The sequence below is a fragment of the Hemiscyllium ocellatum genome, chromosome 12 (assembly GCF_020745735.1).
Source record: "Hemiscyllium ocellatum isolate sHemOce1 chromosome 12, sHemOce1.pat.X.cur, whole genome shotgun sequence".
NCBI classification, from domain to species: domain Eukaryota; kingdom Metazoa; phylum Chordata; class Chondrichthyes; order Orectolobiformes; family Hemiscylliidae; genus Hemiscyllium; species Hemiscyllium ocellatum.
Window position 1 is genome coordinate 59,779,049 of NC_083412.1, and position 24,834 is coordinate 59,803,882.

Genomic DNA, 24,834 nt, shown 5'->3' on the forward strand with positions numbered 1-24,834 from the left:
ACATAACCCCAGTTTGTGGTACAGAAACAACAATTTGCATATTGGAAAATCCTCATACAGGGATATGGAACTTGGGGATCTTCCATCGTGATCCACAGGAATCAATGATTTGGAGATGCTGGTGTTGACTGGGGTGTACAAAGTTAAAAATCACACAACACCAGGTTATAGTCCAATACGTGTATTTGGAAACACTAGCTTTCGGAGCACTGCTCCTTTATTAAGTGATTGTGAAGAATGATCTCCATAACCACCTGAATAAGGGGCAACGCTCTGAAAGCTAGTGCTTACAATATAACTTAACATAGAACTCAACTCTCTGCAATGAGACTGACTCTACGGAGTGTTTTCCAGGATTTTGTTCCTCCACAGCTGCGCATATAAAAATTGTTTTTTAAAAAATAAATGAATTTCCCATTCAAATGTAGCGCCACATCTTCCTGCCAAAAGTGAGAAGCATGTTCCTGCTGCAGAATGCGTGACAGCACAGGATGGCTGTTTGCGTTGACGCTGCCTCTGGGTTCAATTCCCACCAGCTCCTAGGGTTGATGAGAAAGTATCTGCGGCTGCAGCGGTGGGGGACAGTTCTTGCGGCGTAGTGGTGATGTCCGTGCTTTGGAGCCAGGAAGCCCGGCTAGAAGTGCTGTCCTGACTGTCGAGGTTGTTTTAAAGCATAAGTAGGATAGTGTATTTGTGCCTCCGCAAGAAGCGGTCTAACAATGCCACAGCACTGTTGGTATTGAGTGGCAAAGTAGCAACATTCCACACCATCATCGAGTGGAGGGAGAGGGGGTGATATGCGCGTGCGCAAAGGAAGGTCCCAGGGAAGGGGCGGGGCTGCATCCTCCACCCGCTCGCCCCTCCCCCACGGGCACAGTGGGGCGGCGCAGGCGCAGTGCCGCCATCCCTGGGCCAGTCTCAGGGACGGTGACGGTTGGAAGCTCCGGGCCGGTTAGGATCAGAGCGCGCGGTCGGGACGGATGTCGGCGGTTCGGCTTGTTGCCGTGCTCCGCCGGACGGCGTGATCAGTCCGCCGCGCGGGTTGTCAAACACCTGAAGGCGGGTTTTTGTTGTTTTTTTGTAAGTTTGACGGCGGGTGCCCGGTAGCGGCTGCAGCAGCAGCAGCGGGAAGAGGAGGAGGAGGATGTCGAGCCCCGCGCTGCTGCCGGTGTCGAGCCGTCGCTTGGCGGCTCTGAGCCCGAGCTCGCCCGCCTCCTTCTACCCGCATCACAGAGCCACCCTGCGGCTGTCGGAGAAATTCATCCTGCTGCTCATCCTCAGCGCCTTCATCACCCTGTGTTTCGGGGCCATCTTCTTTCTGCCCGACTCCTCCAAGCACCGGCGCTTCGACCTGGGGCTGCAGGACGTGCTCATTCCGCATGTGGAGCAGGGCAGGCCGGCGGGACGGGACGGCAGCGCCGGGCTACAAGGCGGCGGAGTCATGGTGCATGGAGGCGGGGAGGAGCATCAGCACCGACACAGGTACTGGGGGGGGTGATATTGTGGGGAGGCTAACACTAGGAACGGTCCCCGTCCCGAGAGGAGAGAAACTCCCACTCCAGTTCACTTGATTGTGGAACCAGTTTGGCTGCTAGTTGGCCCAGTCATTGTTTTGTTTGGGACAGAAATTTCCAAACCAGGGTGGGGTGGTCGTCCTCTGCAGGTCTGGAGTGGTCGAGAGTGAGGGATCCGTAAATCTATTCCCTTTAACCAAAAAAAAACGTAGAGATGTTTATTGTTTATAATAAACAAAAGGCAGTTCTGATGATGCAGCTTGTCATTGAGCCAGTTAATGCGGGCCTGATGATAAGTACTACAGATACGCTACTGAAACCCAATCTTGAACTCTTCATGCCCTGTCTGGATTGCTGAGCTCTTATCATTTGGGAGAGACGTCAGGGGTGGCATTTAGGATCGCTAACAGTGAGCAAGTTTGCAAATTCGTCCGGAAATGTTACCTTTTCCAACCGGAGTCTCGCCAGTGATATTTGAGTTACTGTTGCAGAGAAAGTAGCATTCATGTTTTCTTCCCGCCCGCCCCAGCAGTAATGTCGGATTCATAACAGCGTTTTCGAAGTTCTTACGCCCAGGGATATTGCAGTAACGTGAACAGCCGATTCTTATACCACATTGGCATATTATTAGTGTTTCACGAGGGGAAAAGGGATTGGATATTTTCGTTAAATTAGACAAAATGCATGTGGTTGGTAGGCTGGAATGATGCACCAATGCGGAATGCTTTCTTCACTTTACATTCTGTCTAATTGTGATTGTTTGTTACTTGTATTTGTTTTTTTTCTGATATAATGCAAATAGCATGTTGCGGTATTTAATTATTAGTTGGCTGGTTTTACGTACGTTGTTCCGGTATTATTTACTGGATTAAAACTTGTCCTCCAATAGAAATTTGAGAATTGTCTAATTTCTCATTCATTATAAACTTTCAATGTTTTGTTCATAACCAGAAAATTCGATTTTTGAAAATTTTGACGTGATGTCGTGAGCCTTTTATTTACAAAAAAGTCAAAAGCTCTAGAATCCACTTTTCTGCAATGGGCTTTCAGACTTGGAAAAAGTCAGTTTTAGAAGTCGGAGACATCATTCTGATTTAACCTATAATCTATTTTGATCTGTCATTCTGGATATTCGATATTAAACTAATTTGCAGACTACCACTTTTATTGATCTTAAATGTCATTCTTAGCAATTTCCCCCAATCATGACAGTTTATAATATGTCAAATGTAGTCAGTGTCTGCTTTGTACCACATTTTAAGGATTCCTTTCTAAAATGTTATTTCAGTAAGTGGAAAATTTAGTTTTGAGAGTAAACAGAAACCTATTGGAAGGTGCGAGGGGAAAGTTTTAAAAGGGATCTAATAGAAAATAGAACAATACAGTGCAGAAGAGGCCCTTTGGCCCTCGATGTTGCGCTGACCTGTGAACTAATCTAAGCCCATCCCCCACACTATCCCATCATCTATCTGCTTATCCAAGGATTTTTAAAATGCCACTCATGTGGCTGAGTTAACTACATTGGCAGGCAGAGCATTTCACGCCTTGACCACTCTGAGTAAAGAACCTGCCTCTGACAACTCTGTTAAATCCATCACCCCTCAATTTGCAGTTGTTCCTCCTCATACAAGTGACATACTCATCCTCGGAAAAAGACTTTCACTGTTTACTCTATCTAATCCTCTGATTATCTTGCATGTCTCTATTAAATCCCATTTTAGCTGCCTTCTGTCCAATGAGAACAGACGCAAAGTGTCTCAGCCTTTCCTCAAGACCCTCCCTCCAGATCAGGGAACACCCTGGTAAATCTCCTCTGCGCCTTTTCCAATGCTTCTACATCCTTCCTGTAATGGGGCAACCAGAACTGTACACAATATTCTAAGTCTGGCCAAACTAGCATTTTGTATAGTTGCAGCATGTCATTATGGCTCAGGAATTCAATCCCTCTACCAATAAAACCTAACACAATGTATGCCGCCTTAAGTGTTATCAACCTAGGTGGCAGCTTTCAGGGATCTATGTACTTGGACTCCAAGAAAACTCTGTACATCCACACTACCAAGAATCTTTCCATTCAGGATCAAAGGGTCAATGTTTTCAGGTAGACGGTGGTGCATATATTGTATGACCTGCCAGGGGAAATGGCAGAATTACAACATCTGAATGAGTATATGAACTGGAAGGACTTAGGGGGATAAGGGCCAAATGCTGGCAAATGGGAATAGATTAATTTCGGATATCTGGTTGGCATGGGTGAGTTGGACTGAAGGGCTTATTTCCATGCTGTACAGCTTGATTCTGACTGCATATACAGGTTAAGTGGCATTTTTTATGTTCAGTTTTTATGCTATATAAATACATATTGCACAAATATTTTGTGGTGAGAATGTTGAAATAAGAACAAACATAAGAAATAGATGCCCATGGAGATTATTCTGCCCCTCAAGTCTGAACTGCCAGTCAATAAGACCTATCCCCAATAATTTCATGAATCCCTTACCTAATGAGAACCTGTTCACCTCTGTCTTTAAATATATTTAATGACCCCACCTCCACTACCTAAGGTAACATTGCAGTTTTTCACAATTCCTTGAAGGAAAGAAATTGTTCTCATCTCTGTCCTGAAAGGACGACTTGTGATTTTAAAGTACTGTCCCATAGTTCTGGACTGACCCACGACAAGATGCATTGTCAAAACTATTCAGGAATTTATATACTTTAATCAATTAGCCCCTTAGTCTTCGAAATAAGACCAGTCATCATAAGATAACTTGCTCATTCCAGGTATCAATCTCGTAAGCCTTCTGTGAACCAACTACATTGCATCCTTAAAGAGAGCAAAACCACATGGAGTGTTCAAGATTGGTCTCACCAATTTCCTCCATAATCGAAGCATGACATTTTTATGTTCAATTCCTTTTGCATTAAAGGATAGCATTGAATTAGCCACCTTTACTTGCATGCTATACTTGCATATTAACATTTTGTGACTCCATTTAAGCGTAAACCTCTGCTTGAATTCTGCAGTCATTCTTCTCGAAAGTCATACTTGACTGTTTTTATTAATGCCAAAGTGATCAACTTCACACACAGTTTACTCAGTTTTCCAGAATTTTGTTCACTTGTTAAATCTGTCTACGTCCTTCTGCAAGTTCCTTTGCCATCTTCACAATATACTTTTCTACTGTCTTTGTGTCATCTTTGACTTTATTTACAATACCTTTACTTCCGTCACCTCCCTCATCAATATAAATTGTTTAAAGTTGAGGCAAAGTACAAATCACTGTGGATTCCTGCCAGTCAGGCAGAGATCCATTTATGCACACACTCTGTTTTCTGTCAGCAAGCCAATCTTCTGTCCATGTTATTACGTTACCCCAGTGCACTATAAAATGTTATTTTCCATACTGGCTTGAATGTGGCACTTTATCAAAATCTTTCATGTATTGTCCATCTGCAAGCTCCCCTTTGTTAACAGCACTTGTAGAAGTACCCATTAAGCATCTTAAACCTGGTTTACAATTGATAAAATGATGTCTGAACTTTTTTAGCTGCCTCTATATTCTCATCCAATCTTTATCTCGAGGCCACAATTAATTTTTAATCAAATTATTGAAATTGTGCAATGATTGAAAAGCTGTATTTTTTGGAGTAGTGAATTCCAAATTGTCTGTCTTCTGAGTGATGAAATTTCTTAACTTGGCCTTAAATGGCAGACACAGAAACATAGAAAGTAGGAGCAGGATGAGGCCGTTTAACCCTTTAAGACTGCTCTGCCATTCAATATGATCATAACTTGATCATTCAAATCAAAAACTTGTTCCTGCTTTTTCCTCATACCCTTTGGCCATTTTAGCCCTGTGACCGAGATTTAACTCCTCGAAAGCATTCAATGTTTTGGCCTAAATTGCTTTCTATGGCAGAAAATTTCACAGGTTCGCTATCTTGTATGAAGAAATTTCTCCTCGTTTTCATTCCAATTGGCTTATCCTGAATCCTTAGACTGTGATCCTGACTCTGGACTCCCTGGTTATCAAAAACATCATTCCTATGTTTACCTTGTCTAGTCCTGTTTTAATTTTGAAGGCTTTTGAGATCCCTCACTAATTAAGTGCAGTAAATGATCCAGTCTCTCTTCATATGTCAATCCTGCCATCCCAGGAGTCAGTCTGCTAAATCTTCATTGCGCTGTTTGCATGGTCAGAGCATTCTTCCTCCAATACGGAGACCAAAACATTACACAGTACTCCAGGTGGTCTCACCAAGATCCTGTATATTTGCAGCAAGGCATCCCTGCTCAAGTGTGCAAATCCTTGTGTTATGAAGACCAACATTCTATTTCCCTCCTTCACAGCCTTCACCGCCTTCGAGCTTGCTTTCAGTGACTGGTGTATAAAGGCACCCAAGTCTCATTGCACTTCTTCCTTTGCTGATCTATCACCACTTCGAAAAAATCTGTATTGCTGTTTTTGCCACCAAAGTGGATAACCTCATATTTATCCACACCACATTTCACTTGCCATGCATCTGCGTACCCACTCAACTTGTTCAAATCTCTGCATCCTCCTTCCTGTTCACCCTCCCAGTTAACTTTGTGTTAACAGCATGTTTGGGGATATTGTGTCTAGTTCATTTATAGTACATCTTCCCCCATTTTAAATGTTAATGTGTACGGAGTGCAGCTGGAGGGCAAGCTCTAGTAGTTTCCAGCTGCCAGCAAATCCTCTATTCATGTTAGTACTTTGCCCCCAATGCCATGTGCTTTAATTTTACAAACTAATCTCTTGTATGAGATTTTTATTGAATCTTTCTGGAAATTCGAGTAAAGCACGTCCACTGGTTTCGCTTTATCAATTCTATTAGTTGCATCATCAAAATTCCAAAGAGCATGATTTCCTTTTACAAATCCACGCTGAATCTGTCCAATCCTGTCACTGTTTTCCAAGTGTAGTGCTGTTCAACTTTTATGATGGACTTGAGCATTTTCCCTACTACTAATATCAGACTAATCAGTCTATAATTCCCTACTTTTTCTCGACCTTATTTTTCATTAGTGGGTTTACATTAGCGACCTTTCAGTCTATAAGAACAGTTCCAGAGTTTACAGAGTCTTGAAACCTACCCGCTAGGCACTAGCTGCGATTTGGAAATAGGTCATTTATTTTTGCTCTTTGTCTCCCCTCTGGTAACCGGTTTTCTGTTGATGCCAGTACACTATCCCCAATCCTTGAGGCTGTGACCCTTGTATTTTGACTCACTTATCATGAAAAATAGCTTCTAAGTTCCTACTGTATCAAAACCTTGAAAAATTTTGCAAGGTTTTCTAAATTTCAGAGAATATAGGCCCATTCTACTCACTCTTTATAAAGCATTCCTGTCCCCCTTAGAAAGAAAACTAGTGAACCTTATTTTGCAAACCCTCTAAGGCAGGTATCTTCCGAATAAAAATACTAAACTGAACATGTATTCCCAAGCGTGGTCATAGTAATACTTTATACAATGGCAGCAAGATATCACCTTTTGCTGCAATATCTTTGTAATGAAAACTAACACAAATTTGTATTCCCAACTTACCTGAGCCCAACCAGAAGTAAAATCTTATAAAGCATGTCAGAGGCTGGGGTTTCTACAGTGAGGAGCTCACCAAGGTTGTCCATCATTTTGAAGGCACAGATTTGGGGTATGATGACATTGGACATTTGCTTAGATGAATGCTGCTCCACCTACAGTTTAGAGGCTTGATACCATCTAAGACAAAGCAACCTGTGTTTGAAAACACATCAGTCACCTTAAACGTTCATTCCTTTCACCACAAGAACACTATAGCACCTTTCTGTATCATCCACAAGATTCATTACAGCTGCTCCTTCAACGTCTATGATCTCTGCCACTTAGGTTAATTGGCCCAGTAGGTACACTGGAACACTATGGTTAAGTTATCCACTATCCACACTCTCCCTCTCAAAAAGAACCGTGGGTATGCCAATACCACATGGACTGTGGCAGTTTCAGAAGTTGGTTCACCACCAATGTTTTTAGGCCATTAAGGCAGAATAACAAAATTTGGCCTTCCAGGTATCCTTGAATGATTTTTTCACGTCTCTCTGGAGCAGGTGGAACTTGAATCCTGGCCTGTTGATGCGGAGATGCTACCACTGTGCTATAAGAGGATCCCACCTAACAGAACAGAGCCTGATGAATGGAATGTGTGGTGGGCAATGTGGCTGGGATAGATCGAAACTTTGATTCAATCAATGAGTGAAAATCTGATATATTAGCATGGTAGGGAGTCAATAGACATTGGCAAGGACTTGGATTATAGAAATGTAGGATAAACCATTGACTACAGTCTTCAGTAGATTCTTTCTACAAAATCTGCAAATGTTTTGTTGGAGTAATAGAATTCGCTTGAGTGGGAGATCTGAAGCAGTTGCCTTCAAAATCTGGGCTAGGGTCAACCAAGATGATAGAGATTATAAGTAGTATTGGAGCTATCTGATGGTGGATACTCTCCTCATCAAATATTAAATGCTGTCTGGTGTCAGTATTAAATACCATCTATACAGCAAGCTCTTTACCCTCTGTCACCTCTGTGCCAAAACTGAACTAACCATCACTAATATCTGACCCACCAATTGGCAAATGACTGTAGTAGTATTACCTACCTTATGCTTTAAATGCAAGTCACTCTCAAACTCTTTCTTTCTGTGTACAAGAGACTCAGCCTGTCCTTGAATGATGTTCAGACAAAAGCCATCAACCTACATCTGTTCAATCAAATAATCCATCTTCCAAATATATTGAAGGAGACATTTTGGAAAGCTATCTTTCTGAGAAGGCCACCATTGACCAGAAGTTCTGGCACCAAACTAGTTTTGCCAGCTCAGCCTTCTCCAAATTACAGGAGGTAAAGTTGGACATCGAAGACATCCGCAACTCAATTAAATCATAATGTTTGCAGCAGTTTTTGCAGCGTTCTTATGCTACAGTGAGGCAGCTAAATGTATTCCATCAGTAGTGCCTCTTATGCATCCGCTGGGCTCAATGGGAGGACCATCAGTCATGCTAGTGACGCTTTTGCAGTCAACTCCAAAGATAAATTGCACACCACTCCCGAAAAACAGCTCCCAAGTGGCACGATTGTCTTTTTGATGAGGTCCTCTTTTGAAACAAATGGCAAATGTTCCAAGGGAGCGCAATGGAAATGACAATCCATTGGCACTCTGAAGCTCTCCTTGAATTGCTGCAGCATTGACATTAATGTCTGGAGCTTCTAGCTATTGTCCATTAAGCTGAATTGTGCTTTTGAGTCACAATGTTGTAATTATTAGGCAGATGCTGGCAGAGCAGAAAGAAAATCTTTCACTCTAGACGTGATTTCCCAGGCGCAGGGCATTTTAGCTAATGACACACGTTTGAGAGTTGAAAATGGGTCTGTTCAATTACAAGAAGTCTGCATGTGACCTTGGATAGAAGTGAAACTAGAATTGTGGGGCAGCTGATGGTGTGTGTAGACTACATTTAAGATCCATATTTGTGGTGACTTTTGACACAGGGCAATTTCAATGAAGAGATTCACTTATAAATTACTAGTAATATGTACAGAAATATTTCATTTCAACCAGGGTATAAATTGTCAACTGATTCCATTGTATTAGTTTTATAATATTGAAAAACAACACACTATGGGCATGTGATATTCATTCAAATACATTAAGGTTCGACATATAGTCGGAAATTCTGTTTATTCTTCAACTTTAAACTCATAACAAATTCCTTAATTTGTCATAAAACAAAAGAGGTAGATTAATTCATGGGGAAAAAAAATATTGATACCTGAGCAAGCAGCTCCTTTTTTTTGTTCCTAAATTCATATGTTCTTTAAAGTTATGAAAACACAAAATATTATTTTGTATCTATATATGGTCAAAGTGAAACATGGATTTTTGCTGGATTTGTAGCAATGTTGTTATTTGAGCAAAGGGATTATATTTCACTTCTCTCCTCCACTTGAGATCTTTCTTTTCAAATATCATATGTCAGCAAGTAGATTTTGAGCTTCAACATTGCTTGTTTTTTTTTGAGAGAACTAAACACTTTAAATATGTTCTATGTGTTGACTGAATGTAATAATTGTTTCATGCTTAACTTTCTTGACTTTATTTGCTAAAGAGTGAATAGTCATGGTAAAATTTAAAACAGTCTACACAGTATTCTGTACCAGTGTTTATCTTATTGCTGAAACAATTCCTTCCTCATTGGTACAAGATCAAAGATTTGTCTCCTTGCCTTTTCTTTGATTTTTCTAAATAAAAATAATTATCTTCATTGTAGTGTAGACAAACTTAAACACAATACAGAATTTAGTATCTGCTTCAGAATTGTAATTTTACAAGTCTAGCTGTAGAACTCAAAGTGAGAGAAAACCTGTATATATTCCATTGTAGTTTCCTCATGGGTTTACAGTTGTTTGCATGTCCTTTGGGGTTAGAGAATCTCTGAAAATTAGCAAAATTGTTTTAGAATGATAGCATTTTTTTGCTAAATAGTTTCAACAGTGGGGTGGATAGAAATGACATTTCTGAAATTCTGAAGACATCTATAGAGTAGAAAATATGAGGGGAGGGAGATATATTTTTCCCAAGTTCAGAAATCAGAGCTGAAAAGCACAATAATTGAAAGAGAATTCAAGACTAAATAGATCAACACCAATATAGAATGAGGCTATATTTTTAAAAACACAATATCTGTGACTATTAATCTCTTAATAGTGTTGTCAAATGTTTTATGGCACCAATATTATATAAGGTATGGTTCAGCATTGGGATGTACCATCTTGCTTGTTTTGAAAACTGAAATCTTCCAATGAAAATAGAAGCTACTGATCATACTAAGAATGGAAAACATGTAAATAATTTGAAGTAAAAGATTTTATAATGTGTTGAAACATTAGAATGGGCAGTTTGCTTCTCATTGTAAAGGATATCCAGGGATACATTCTTGGAGGATGATAATCACGATTATTGGAAGTTCCCATCTGATTTACTCCTGTGTTGCGATGATCTTTAGTGTTGTTTTTCTTAGTGATTTGATCCTGTCAGTATGTCAGATCAGGTTGAACTAGTATTCTGGATTAGTGGTGCAGGAAAAGCACAGCAGTTCAGGCAGCATCCTAGGAGCAGTAAAATCGACGTTTCGGGCAAAAGCCCTTTATCAGGAATGCATTAACTAGTAGTCATGCGTTCAGTTCTAATCAGTACATAGTGTGCATTTTATTATCAAAATTAAAGTGATACGTGATATGGTTGTAATAAATGACTTGAGCTTCAGTTATGAGTGCATTTTTGTAAAACTACTGCTTTAACCTTTGGAAATTTGTTACTTTAACATGGGAGTTATGTTTTTATCTGTTGCAGTAGGGTTTGAAGCAGTTCTAATTATGATTATAATGGAATACTTATTGGATAGATATTTTTGTACTTTGAAAATATCAATTATCAAGTGCATTTAACTATTTCCCAATTTTAGCAGGAAATAATTCCATATTCGTGATCAATTCCATTAACATCAGCTCGTTGTGATATTACAATAATGTGTTACTAGTCATTATTTCTTCTCATCATGTATTTAGTTACTGTCCATGTTCTAACTTATATTTTGATTTGCAAACTGTATAAAACATTTTCCAACTGCTGCTTTTTTGTTTTTCTGACTTACCTACCAGTGCTACTGAAATAACAATCAGATCTAACCATATCTGTCTGTCTGTTTTTATCATCTCGTATATGGTAATTTTGCCAGCGTGAAGCACCTGAAGTAATGCTATTTGCAAGTTTTGAGAAGATTTGTAGCTCAAGTTGAAGTTCTGGATGTTTGTTTGTTTGCTGAGCTGGAAGGTTTGTTTTCAGACGTTTTGTCACCATACTAAGTAACAACAGTGAGCCTCCGGTGAAGCACGGGTGGTATGGCCCGCTTTTTGTGTTTAGGTTTCCTTTAGTTGGTGATGTCATATCCTATTCTTTTTCTCAGGGGATGATAAATGGGATCTAAGTCACCGTGTTGATAGAGTTCTGGTTGGAATGCCATGCTTCAAGGAATTCTCATGCGTGTCTCTGTTTGGCTTGTCCTAGGATGGATGTGTTGTCCCATTCGAAGTGGTGTCCTTCCTCATCTATATGTAAGGATACTAGTGAGAGTAGATCATGTCTTTTTTGTGACTAGTTGATGTTATGTATCCTGGTGGCTACTTTTCTGCCTGTTTGTCTAATACAGTGCTTATCACAGTTCTTGCAAGGCATTTTGTAATTGGCATTAGTTTTGCTTGTCGGTATAGGACCTTTCAAGTTCATTAGCTGCTGTTTTAATGTGTTGGTGGATTTGTGGGCTACCATGATGTCAAAGGTCTGAGTAGTCTGGCAGTCATTTCTGAGATGGTCTTTGATGTCGGAGAGAGTGGCTAGGGTTTCTGGACACATTTTGTCATCTTGTTTGGGTTGTTGCTGAGAAATTAGACTGTGTTCATTGGGTACTCTTTCTTTTTGAATACACTGTATAGGTGATTTCCCCCACTCTTCATAGTTCCTCTGTGCTGCAGTGTGGTGGCTCGTTGAAATAATGTTCTGACGCAGCTTCGTTTGTGGATGTGGGATGATTGCTTCTGTAGTTCAGTATTTCGTCCGTATGTATTGTTTTCCTGTAGACGCTGGTTTGAAGTTCTCCATTAGCTTTTCGTTCTACTGCGACAACTCTGAATGGCATGTGAATACGGCTGTTACATCAAAGGAGACGGTTATTTCATAACCCATAAATAAAAGGCGGACTATACCACCAGTGCTTCACCGGAGGCTCTCTGATGATATTAACTAGTATGGTGATGAAATGTCTGAAAAACCTTTCAGCTCAGTGAGGAAACTTACATCCAACTATTTCTATTTATAAAATGCATAAGTCTAGAATTGAAGTAGATCATTTCAACTGTACTAACCTAGCAAGGGAGGAAGTGTGTACTATGTTGGGTAGGAGGTATTAAAGGGTTGGATGTTTTGAAAGTAGATTGGGGGAGGCGGTGAAGTAGTGATAAAACTGCATACAACACTAATTAAACGATAGTGTGCATTCTGCAGACACCTCCGCATCCTTAGAGGAAATTTGCTTGGAGTCAATCTGAGTTTAGCAAGTCTCTTTAGAATACACTGTATTTCTACGTGCAGTGCTCTTTCAGTCAAGGCCAAATATCTTGTTCCATTTCATTGATTTTATTTGTGTTTCAAATTCCATGTTCCCATCCATTACTGAGAACCTTTTGAGTCTCGATAAGTAGGGAGTGAATCTTCCGTCTTGATTTCAAATGTTTGCCACTTCCAACTGCCTTCTCCAGCTTCTGAGGCAGAGGTTCCAAAGTCATAATTTTAAAATTACATCTTTCTCCTCCCCCAGATCTGAACTCAACATCCTTTCCAAGTTTACCTTAGCAGAACTATGCAAGGTATTTTTACAGTTCACTTAAATCATTGTTCTGTCTTCTAAATTCTAATGGAAAGAAGTCCAGCTTGTACAACTTTTCTTCATAACCATCTCACTCCAGGATCAATCTAAGAAACCTCATTGCAACTTCCCTCCATGCATTTCTATCTTTCCTTTAAGGACACCAAAACTACACACAATATTCAAGAATTAGCCTCCCTAATGCTCTGTATAGTTGAAGCATAATTATGCTTTTCTGTTCACTTCCTCATGTAAAAACGACTAGTATCCCATTCGCTGCTTTAATTAACTGTTGCAATTGCAAACTGTAATACACCTAAATATCTCTGCATCTCCAAATTCTGCAGTTATTCATCATCTAAGTGATACTCTTGACTGTCTTCCTTCCTGCCAAGGTGAACAGCTTGGCTCAGTGGTTAGCACTGCTGCCTCACAGCACCAGGGTCCCAGGTTCGATTCCAGCCTCAGGTGACTGTCTGTGTGGAGTTTGCACATTCTCCCCGTGTGTGCATGGGTTTCCTCCGGGTGCTCCGGTTTCCTCCCACAGTCCAAACGATGTGCAGGTCAGGTGAATTGGCCATGCTAAATTGCCCGTAGTGTTAGTGTTAAGTGCATTAGTGAGAGGGAAATAGGACCAAGTGGTTTACTCTTCTGAGGGTCGGTGTGGACTTTTTGGGCCGAAAGCCTGTTTTACACTGTAGGAAATCTAATCTAATAATTTTCCTTCATTATTATACTCCACCTGCTAGATGTTTGCCCAATAACACACAATTAAGTCTGCAACTTCCTTATATCTAATTCTGAACATTAGTTTTTATCTATTTTGATGTTATCTATTCCCTGCATCATGAGCTTTTGTTTTTCACAATAACTTTTCATGTGGCACTATATCAAATGCTTCATGGAAATCCAAGTATAGTGCATATACAGGCTCCTTGTTATCTACTGCAAATGTTACTCATTCAGAGAACTCGAATAAATTGGTCAAACGCAATTTCTCTTTGGCAAAACCATGGTGATTCATCCTGGTTACTTTGCATTTTTCTAAGTGTGTACAACAAACATCTAACTAAGTGACCTATAACTTTCTGTTTTAGAGGCATTTTATCTACTACGTTGCAATCTGCTGGAACCTTTCTTGAATCAATGGAATTTTAGGAAACTACAGCTAGCATTGACTAACTTATTAGCCGACTCTCCTCTGAGGTAAAGTCCAATATAATCTGCTGTCTAGTTGGATCAAGAGCATGTTGCTCTTTGAACTCTCTCAAAGTATTCTGTAAATTCCCATCCTCTTTCCTACTGTAGTAGGAAAATAAATACCCTGAGTACTCTAAAACTTCCCCTTAAGTGTCTGACATGATGTATTGGTCCATACCTAATCTAGTATCTCAGTTCACTTCAGCTAGCTGAGTTTTTTTGCCCATACGGTTGCCTGTTTTTGAGTCTAAGATTAGTGTTTTATACTTCATGCTGTGCCTTTCAAATTGGATGTATAATTGAATCAGACTGGGTCACTGCTGCTCAAGGCTACCTTTACTCTGAGGTCATTCATTAATCCCATTACATTGCACAATGCCAGGTTCAATATAACATGCTCCCTTTGAGGTCCATAACATGTTGCTCCAAGAAATGATCCCAAATGCATTCTGTGGGCTCTTCAGTTAGGTTGGTGTGATGTTTGCAGTTTGTACAGATAAGTCATTCCTGATTTTTGCTGTCCCTCATCATAAGCTCCAAATATGTTTTCCTATATACTTTGTCCGACACTCAGTTCACTATTGGTGACCACTCCCAATACTGACATCTTTCCCCTACTATTCATCTTCTCGACCCAAGCCAATATTTTACTGATCTCTTGAATCAAGATCATTTCTAACTTTTACACAAATGCTATCCTTGACTTAAACTGCAACCAATCATTACTTATATTCTTGAATGTTGTATACCCCTCAATTATCAATACCCAATCATTGACCTCTTGTAGCTATCAGAAACAGAGGCGTTGAATAAATACTTGGCATCAGTCTTCATAGTAGAAGAAGCTGATTGCATCCCAAAGTTACAAAATAATCAGTGGGCAAAAGGAGGTCTGGGAATAACTACAATAACTAGGGGAAAGCTATACTAGGGAAAAAAGTGTGCTAGGGAGCTAAAGACTGATAGGTTTTCTAAAATATTAAAGAAAGTAACTACAGAGATAATGGGTGGACTGGTGAGAATCCATAGATTCTGGAAAAGTCTCGGGGGATTAGAAAATTGTGTATAACACCTTTTATTTTATAAAAGGAAGGGGACAAAAATGATAACTGTAGATCAGTTAGGTTAACACAGATTTTCAGAAGATGTTACTATCTGTCATAAAGAATATAATAGCAGAGCATTTAGAATTATATAATATGATCAAAAAAGTCAGTCTGGCTTGATGAAGGGGAAATCACGCTGTAACCTTTTCAAAAAAATATTAAGTTAACAGGCAGAATAGACAAAGGGGAAACACTGGCTGGAAACACTGGATTTTTGAGAAGGTTTTTGATATTGTAACACTCATTAGGCTACTTAAGAAAATAGAAGCACATGATGTAGGAGAAAGAAGATGAGCTAACAAACAGAAAGCAGAGTTAGAATATAGGAACATTTTCAGAATGCAACCCTCAAATCAGGGAGTGCCACTAGATCAGTGCTGGTGCCAGATTTATTTACAATACATAAAGGAATTGGATGAGAAAGGTGAATGTGCAATCACCAAATTTCCGGATGACTCAGAAGTTGGGAAGGTAAGTAGCGAAGACAAAAGTCGACAGATAGTTTAAGCAAGTAGGCAGACATTTGGCAAGTGGAATATCATTTGGAAAATTGAGAGCTTATGGACATTAGTGGAAAGAATCAAGTAACTGGATATTATTTAAATGTAGAAAGACTGCAGAAAGCTACGAATTGGAGGGTTTTAGAGGTCTGCATGCATGAATTACAAAAAGTTAGCATACATATGTTCCAGGTAATAGGGAAGGAAAATGGAATTTTGACCTTATTTCAAAGCAAATGGTATCTAAAAATAATGAACAGTGTTGAAGTGAAGATCTGGCAAGCTGGGAGAATAGTACCTCATTTTCTGCTTAGGAACTGTACAACTTCCTGGTCTCAACATAGAGTTCAATAATTTTAGTGTTCAGGCACCTTCTCCCAAGTCCTTACCCCAACTTCGACACATCAGGCTTTGTTATCACATAGTCTTTTGTGATATACAATCCAAAGTTAGCCATTAATTGTTCCCATTAGTAGTTACTCATTCCGCACTGATCTTTATCCATTACTTCATTTATGCAACTGTTCTTCTATCTCCTTGGGCTGTATCTCCACCTACTATTGACTCCCCTGTCATATCTTCTTGTAAAAGCCAACCTTTTCCTAGCTGCCATCAGTATTGAGGAATGGTCACTGGGCTCGATACATTAACACTGATTTCTCTCCACAGGTGCTGCCAGATCTGCTGAGCTTTGCCAGCAATTCCTGTTTTTGTTTATGAATATGGAGGTTTCCTAAAACGACACAAGACAGTAGGTCAGACAGCAACTTGAATTCAGGGAAAGCTTTTGGGTGACTTTTCTCAGGAAAGATCGATTGGAATTGGAAGCAGTCCAGGGAAGGTTCACAAGGCTCCTTCTATGAGGAGACAGTTAAGTAGGTTGGGACTGTACTGATTGGAGTTTAAAAGAATGAGAGGTGGTCTAATTGTAACATAGCAAACTTTTTGAACTTGACACAATACTTATAGAAAGGTTGTCCGCCCATGGAGCATAACATTAGCATAAGAGGTTGCATTTTAAAATGGAAGTGAGGAAGAAATTGTTCTGAGGGTAGTAGGTTTGTGGAATTCTTTTGCTGTAGTGGGCTATTGAAGCTGGGTCGTTAAGTATATTCAAGGTTGAGAGATTTTTAATCAGTAAGGGAATTGAGAGTTCTAGGGACAAGGCAGCAAAGTGAATTTAGGATTTTCCCAGTGAATGGCAAAGCAGACTTGTTGTCTGGCTTACTTCTGCTCCTATGATAGTGCACTGTCATTTCATTTCGTTATGAATGTTAGCTATGATCAGATACAGGGCCTCTAATTTTGGCCTTGTAGCATCTAATTTTGATGTATTTGGAAAGGCAAGGACTGATTAGGGATACTCATCATGGCTTTGTGCGTGGGAAATCATGTCTCACAAACTTGATTGAGTTTTTTTGAAGAAGTAACTTAATCATAAAATGAAAAAATGACATTCTGCTCAAATTGCGTCATTTGGATCACCCTCCAAGTCTGGATTATTACCCAAGCTACTTGCAAATTAGCATTGCTCAATTTTTTTGTGTTCTATGAAAATGTAGTTGAAGACTGGTGTGGAAGACTGGTGGATGCCAGCTTGTGGGCCATTGGCATGAGCACATTCTAAAGTGAGGTCTATGTCTTTTGGCAGGCCTATATACCTGAACCACACTGAAGCCACTGTTCTTGCAAAGCGCATAGCTACCGAAGTAAAGGGAGTTTTAAACTAAATAGTGGAGTCAAAGGATGAAATGTGCAAAGCTGTTATATGTCATACAGGTAAGTCAAGGTAAAACAGAAATCTTTAACATGAAGTTTGAGGGTCCAAGAATGCCAGATAAGCAATAGACAGGAAAACAAAACCTAGAAATACAGTTATGAAAGTTACGTTAAGTTTGTTCATTTGCCAATGTTGGAACTTAATCATTTGAAGTGTAGGTGATACTGTATTTCAACTCAGAGGGTACAAGTTTAATTTTTTTCTGTCTGCCAAGGAAGGCAATACATTTGTTCTCAATTTGAGGAAGGCCACTTTTGACGGTATTAGGCAAGAACTTTCAAAAGCTGATTGGGGGTGGGGGGCATATGTTTGCAGGTAAGGGATGGCTGGAAAATGGGAAGCCTTCAGAAATGAGATAACAAATGTCCAGAGACAGTATATTCCTGTTGGGATGAAAGGCAAGGCTGGTAGGTATAGAGAATGCTGGATGTCTGAAGAAATTGAGGGGTTGTCTAAGAAAAAGAAGGTATAGACAGGATAAATCGAGAGAATCCTTAGAAGATTAGAAAGAATATAGGAATATACTTAGAAATCAGAAGGGCAAAAAGGGACGTGAGATAGCTTTGGCAAATTGAATTGAAGAGAATTCAAAGTATTTTTACAAATACATTAAGAAAACAGTTAAAGGTGGATAAATCCCCAGGACCTGATCAAGTGTACACGAGAACTCTGTGGGAAGCTGGGCCTCTTGCCGAGATATTTGTATCATCGATAGTCACAGGTGAAGTGACTGGAGGTTGGCAAACATAGTGCCACTGTTTAAGAAGGGCGGTAAAGACAAGCCAGGGAACTATAGACCGGTGAGCCTGACCTCAGTGGTGGGATGCTGCCTGAACTGTTGTGCTTTTCCAGCATCACTCTACTCCCCATCTGATCAATATCCTGTTGTAATCTGAGGTAACCTTCTTTGCTGTCCACTACACTTCCAATTTTGGTGTCATCTTCAAACTTACTAACTATACCACTTATGCTCTCATCCAAATCGATGGGGGACTCTTCATCTTAGTCAACCATGACATGTCACATGTCTGAGAGATGTGTGCCTCACAGGAGTATGATTTGGAGATGCAGGTGCTGGACTGGGGTGTATAAAGTTTTAAAAAAATCACACACCACCAGGTTATAGTCCAACAGGTTTAATTGGAAGCACTAGCTTTTGAGCGCCGCTCCTTCATCAGGTGGTTGATATGAGGGTATTCAACTCGGCAAGGATATTGGCTGCTTTTGGTGAATATTTGAGGAGGAAGCAATTTTGATAGGGCCAAATTTCCTTGTAGTCTTGTCCTACATCACAGAGGGCACAAGTTCAAGTTCCATCAACTCAAGAGGTGTATCATCACACTTTTGAACAGGTTGATTAAAAGTATCTATACAGCACATTCACATTTTGTTTAAAATTTTTCATTTACTCATGATGAAAATTTGCAAAAATACCAATAAAATGGAAAACATACCTTTTATACTATATGAGGGGAGACTGTGTTCATTGGTTGGCAAGTGTACTCTGGTAAAGGCATAGTCAAGGAGAAAACTGCACTGAATGATTGACTGTTAACTGCCAGGCTATATTTAGATTTCAGACCAGGTAGGTTCACTCTAGTCAGGGAATTATCTGAGAAATGAATCTTTGAATAGTTGTCATCTGTTGAGTTTAAATGGACACAGTACATGCACTTCCTTTCTGTTTACACAGAAGAGGGCTCTGTGTATTACTATATGTAGCTTCCGGTACACATAAGTGAATCATGCTGCAAACTCACTCTGGTTATCAGCAAATAATGTCCAGTTGTAGTATCTCATCTAACGTTGGACACTGTTGTGAGTTTGTATGCGAAGAACTGGTTCGTACAGTCAATGTCTTATCACAAACGACTGAAGAGATGTGCTGTTTAATTTTTCATTTTGCAGTTTCATTTTGCTATTGCATATTAGTGACATGAAGCAGCTGTCTTCATCTGTTGCTCAAATGTCTGAGAGTCCTGAGGTAACTATTCACCATTCAGGACCAAAAGTGACTTCCTAAAGGCCTTTCATGAGATTGCACAAGAAATGCAGCAAGAACAAATTTGATCAGGGTAGCTGTTATCCTGCAGGATGGCTTTGAAGCACTCTATTACAGCATCAAGTTTATAACCCAAAATGCCCAGTTCTTGCAAATATCCTTGCTGGATTCAATAAGGAACCTGTCTTCAATGGTATATTTCCAAAAGGGAGGAGATGTATTTGCTATATTGAATTTGCGGCTGCATGTATGAATTTCCTTGCATGTCTTAATGTGCTCCATTCTGTGCTCAAGTTCGCATTTGAAATGGTACAATCAAATGAGCTCCTTTTCTATGATATCCTAGTTATGAAATCAGCCAGAGGGTTCTCTATTGGTGTCTACTGCAAACATACCTTCGGAGGTTCGTATACCAATTGGAATTCATGTGGTTGTATATGCTTGAAAATTGGCCTTTTCAGCAATCTCATAGACACCAATTTATGCACTATTCAAACTTAATATTGAAAAATGTTAATTTGTTCGCTTAGGCAAAAGAATTAAAAAGCAAAGTATCACTTAAACCAAATGTGGAAATCTGATTTAGGTATCCTCGTGTGAGAGTCAAAATTTTGTATTTGGTAGAGCACATAATTTAGAAGGTTAATTAGATGCTATTCCTCATTGTGAGAGCAATTGAACAGGTGAAAGATGGCACCTGAAGAGTGATGACTTCGTTGTTGGCAAAGCGCTGGTGGAAGGCTTATAGACTGTCCAAGCTATATTTTATTGTTATCTTTAAAACTATTCAATGCTGCTGGATCATGACGACAGTGCAAGATTTTCATTATATTTTACTGTATTTTTGAAGTATTTTATACATGACAGTAAAATCATTCATTCTTTTCACTTAATTTCTTTCATTCTTTCATTTTATTTCATTCACTGTGTACGTCTGGTTGTCTTATCTTAAATAAAATGTAAATGTGTTTGAGGTGTTTCAGAGGAGATTTATTGGATTGATACCTGAATGAGAAGGATTGTCTTATGAGGAAAGATTCAACAGGCTGGGCTTGTTTCCACAGACAAGAGTATGTATGAAGTTACTTGATTGAGATGAACAAAATCCTGCATGGTCTTGACAAAGTGGATGTGGAAGATGAGTTTGATCTTTTGGGATGGTCCAGGATGAGGGGCCACTGTTATAAAATAGGAGTCAGACTAACCATTGCAACATTGTACTGCAATTCAGTACTTTGTATTTGCTGCTGACCATGTGGTCGTCACTCCATTCTGGACATTGATCGCAGATTTGATTGCCTATTGAAGCACATTGTTTGAGCCATGGAGTGTGACCCTGAGTTTTCATTCCAAGCACCGAGTTGGTTTATTTCCTACCCTATCCCCACTATGAATTTTCTGTCAATGGTCATGTATGTGATTCTAATAACAGTTAATAGAATGTTTGAGGTTCAACATCTTGTTTTTACTTGGGCACTTTGCAGCTTTCTGAACTCACATTAAATTCAAATCAAAAGTGCAAACAACTACCCCCTTTTTTTTCAGGTGTATGTGATGGTAATGATATTTTTGCATTGTCCTAGTTTTCTGTACCTATCTTTTGTTCCTTGTCTTCTCATTTAAGCTCTTCTGCCTCCAAATTATTTTTAACTTCACTATTTTTTGGTCTCTCTACCCATCTCCCTGTTTCCCTTTCACTTGCAAATCATCCATACATCTGTTACTTTTACTCAATTCTCATAAAAATTCTTTGTTACAATTGAACCTACATCTTTATCTGGAGGTAAAATGCTCGGCACTATGTCTGACTGTGTTTGAGACAGTAGCAGTAGCGTTGAAGAATCTGAAACAAAAACAAATTGTTGGAGAAACTCAGCAAGTCTGGCAGTATCTGCCAATTCTGAAGGAAATAGCTGAAGGGAGTAAGGCAAAAGATGAGAAATTACAGGCTAATTAGCCTGATCTCGGTCATTGATTAAAATCTTGGAATCTGTTGTGAAGGACCAGGTTTCTAAATACTTGGAAGTTGCATGGTAAATTAGGGCAAAGTCAGCATGGTTTCATCAAGGGGAGGTCATGTCTGACAAATCTGTTAAAATTCTTTGAGGAGGTAATGAGCACATTCGACCAAGGAGAGACAATGGATGTTGGCTACTTTGACTTCAAGAAGACAGGTGAGGTGCTGGAAGACTGGAGGTTTGTAAATGTGGTGCCACTGTTTAAGAAGGGCAGTAAAAACAAGCCAGGGAACTACAGACCGGTAAGCCTGACCTCGGTGGAGGGCAAGTTGTTGGAGGGAATCCTGAGGGACAGGATGTATATGTATTTGGAAAGGCAAGGACTGATTAGGGATAGTCAACATGGCTTTGTGTGTGGGAAATAATGTCTCACAAACTTGATTGAGTGTTTTGAAGAGGTAGCAAAGAAGATTGAGGGCGGAGCAGTAGATGTGATCTATATGGACTTCAGTAAGGCGTTTGACAAGGTTCCCCATGGGAGACTGATTAGCAAGGTTAGATCTCATGGAATACAGGGAGAACTAGCCATTTGGATACAGAACCGGCTCAAAGGTAGAAGACAGAGGGTGGTGTTGGAGGGTTGTTTTCAGACTGGAGGCCTGTGACCAGTGGAGTGCCACAAGAATCGGTGCTGGGTCCTCTACGTTTTGTCATTTACATAAATGATTTGGATGCGAGCATAAGCGGTATAGTTAGTAAGTTTGCAGATGACACCAAAATTGGAGGTGTAGTGGGCAGCGTAGAGGGTTATCTCAGATTACAACAGATGGGCCAGTGGGCTGAGAACTGGCAGATGGAGTTTAATTCAGATAGATACGAGGTGCTGCATTTGGGAAAGCAAATCTTAGCAGGATTTATACACTTGATGGTAAGGTCTTAGGGAGTTGCTGAACAAAGAGATCTTGGAGTGCAGGTTCATAGCTCCTTGAAAGGCGAGTCGCAGGTAGATAGGATAGTGAAGAAGGCGTATGGGATGCTTTCCTTTGTTCTGGAGTAGAATGGTGCTGGAAAAGCACAGCAGTTCAGGCAACATCCGAGGAGCAGGAAGATCGACGTTTTGGGCAAAAGCCTTTCATCAGGAATACCTTATAGAGAGAGGAGGAAAACTTCTTCAAGGCAAAATCCTTTTGCCTGAAACGCCGATTTTCCTGTTCCTCGGATGCTGCCTGAACTGCTGTGGTTTTCCAGCACCACTTTACTCCAGAATCTGGTTTCCAGCATCTGCAGTCATTGTTTTTACCTATGCTTTTCTTTATTGGTCAGAGTATTGAGTGCAGGAGTTGGGAGGTCATGTTGCGGCTGTACAGGACATTGGTTAGGCCACTGTCGGAAAGATGTTGTGAAACTTGAAAGGGTTCAGAAAAGATTTACAAGGATGTTGCCAGGGTTGGAGGATTTAAACTATAGGAAGAGGCTGAACAGGCTGGGGCTTTTTTCCCTGGACCGTCAGAGGCTGAGTGGTTACCTTATATAGGTTTATAAAGTTATGAGGGGCATGGGTAAGATAAATAGACAAAGTCTTTTCCCTGGTGTCGGGGCGTCCAGAACTAGAGGGCGTAGGTTTAGGGTGAGAGGGGAAAGATATAGAAGAGACCTAAGGGGCAACTTTTTCACGCAGAGAGTTGTAAGTGTATGGAATGAGCTGCCAGAGGAAGTGGTGGAGGCCGGTACAATTGCAACATTTAAGAGGCATTTGGATGGGAATATGAATAGGAGGGTTTGGAGGGATATGACCTGGGTGCTGGCAGTGGGACTAGATTGTGTTGGGATATCTGCTCGGCATGGACAGATTGGACCAAGCGTCTATTTCCATGCTGTACATCTCTATGACTCTAAGGTCTTTGACAAGGTTGCACACAGGAGGCTGCAGAGTAAGATCAGACTCTATAGTGTTAGAGGCAAGGTACTGGCATGGATAGAAGATTGACTGTCTGCCAAACAGCCGAGAATGGGGAAAAATAGGATCCTTCTTAGGCTGGCAGCTGTTGACTAGTGATTTTTGGCAAGGGTCAGTATCATGTCCCAACTTTTACTTTCTACATTAATGATTAGATGACGGAACTGAGGGAATTCTGGCTAGGTTTGCAGATGATACATCGGTACGTGGGGTCACAAGTAATATTGAGGAGGCTGCAGAAGGATTTAGACAGGTTGGAAGAGTGGGCAAAGAAGTGGCAGATGGAGTACAATGTGGGAAAGTGTGAGGTCGTGCAGTTTGGTCAGAAGAATAGAGGCATAGACTATTTTCTAAATGGGGAGAAAATTCAAAAATCTGAAGTCCAAAGGGACTTGGGAATCCTAGTCCATGCTTCTCTGAAGGTTAACTTGCAGGTTGGGTCAATAGTTAAGACGCGATGATGATGTTTATTTTGAGAGGACTTGAATATAAAAACAGTGATGTACTTTTGTAAGGCTCTGGTCAGGCCACATTTAGAATATTATGAACAGTTTTGGCCCCATATCTCAGGAAGGGTGTACTGGCCCTGGAGTATGTCCAGAGAGGATTCAGGAGAATAATCCCAGGAATGAAAGGCTTAAGACCCTGTGTCTATATTCAATAGAGTTTAGAAGGATGAGGGGTATCTAATTGAAACTTGCTGAATGTCCTGGACAGAGTGGACTTTGGGAAGATATAGAATCTCATAGAATCCCTAAAGTGTGGAAGCATGGCATTCTGCCCAAGAAGTTCACACTGACCGTCTGAAGAGCAACCCGCCCAGACCCATTCCCGTACCCTATTACTCTACATTTTCCCCTGACTAATGTGTGTAACCTGCAAATCCCTGAACACTATGGACAATTTAGCATGGTCAGTTCACTTAACCTGCACATCTTTGGACTGTGGGAGGAAGCGCACACAGACATGGGAAGAACATGCAAACTTCACATAGACAATCGCCTGAAGGTTGAAATCAAACTTGAGTCCTTGGCACTATGAGGCAGCAATGCTAACCACCGAGCGACTGTGTCCACTCTCACAACCTGTCTAAGTCCTTCTGCAGCATCCCCACCGCCTCCATACAACCTGTCCCTCCACAATGTTTATATCATCTGCAAACCTAGCCAGAATGCCCTCAGTTCCTGCTTCTAGATCATTGTGATATAACACTGGCACTTGTGAAACACCATAGTTACTAGCTGCCATCCTGAGGAGGGCCCTTTTTTCTCCACTCTACTTTCTGCCACAGCCAATCTTCTAACCACGCTAGTGGATGTTTCCATTAGCAAGA

General features: G+C 40.4%; 1 protein-coding gene across 1 annotated transcript in view; it reads left to right on the plus strand.

The window, feature by feature from the left end:
• The first annotated feature begins 903 nt into the window (after positions 1-903).
• Positions 904-24,834, plus strand: part of man1a2 (mannosidase, alpha, class 1A, member 2) — a 125,599-nt gene continuing 101,668 nt past the window's right edge. The window contains exon 1 of the mRNA XM_060833597.1: positions 904-1,482. Within this exon, the coding sequence (XP_060689580.1) occupies positions 1,145-1,482 (338 nt within the window). The 5' untranslated portion in view covers positions 904-1,144. The remainder of the gene's footprint in view (positions 1,483-24,834) is intronic.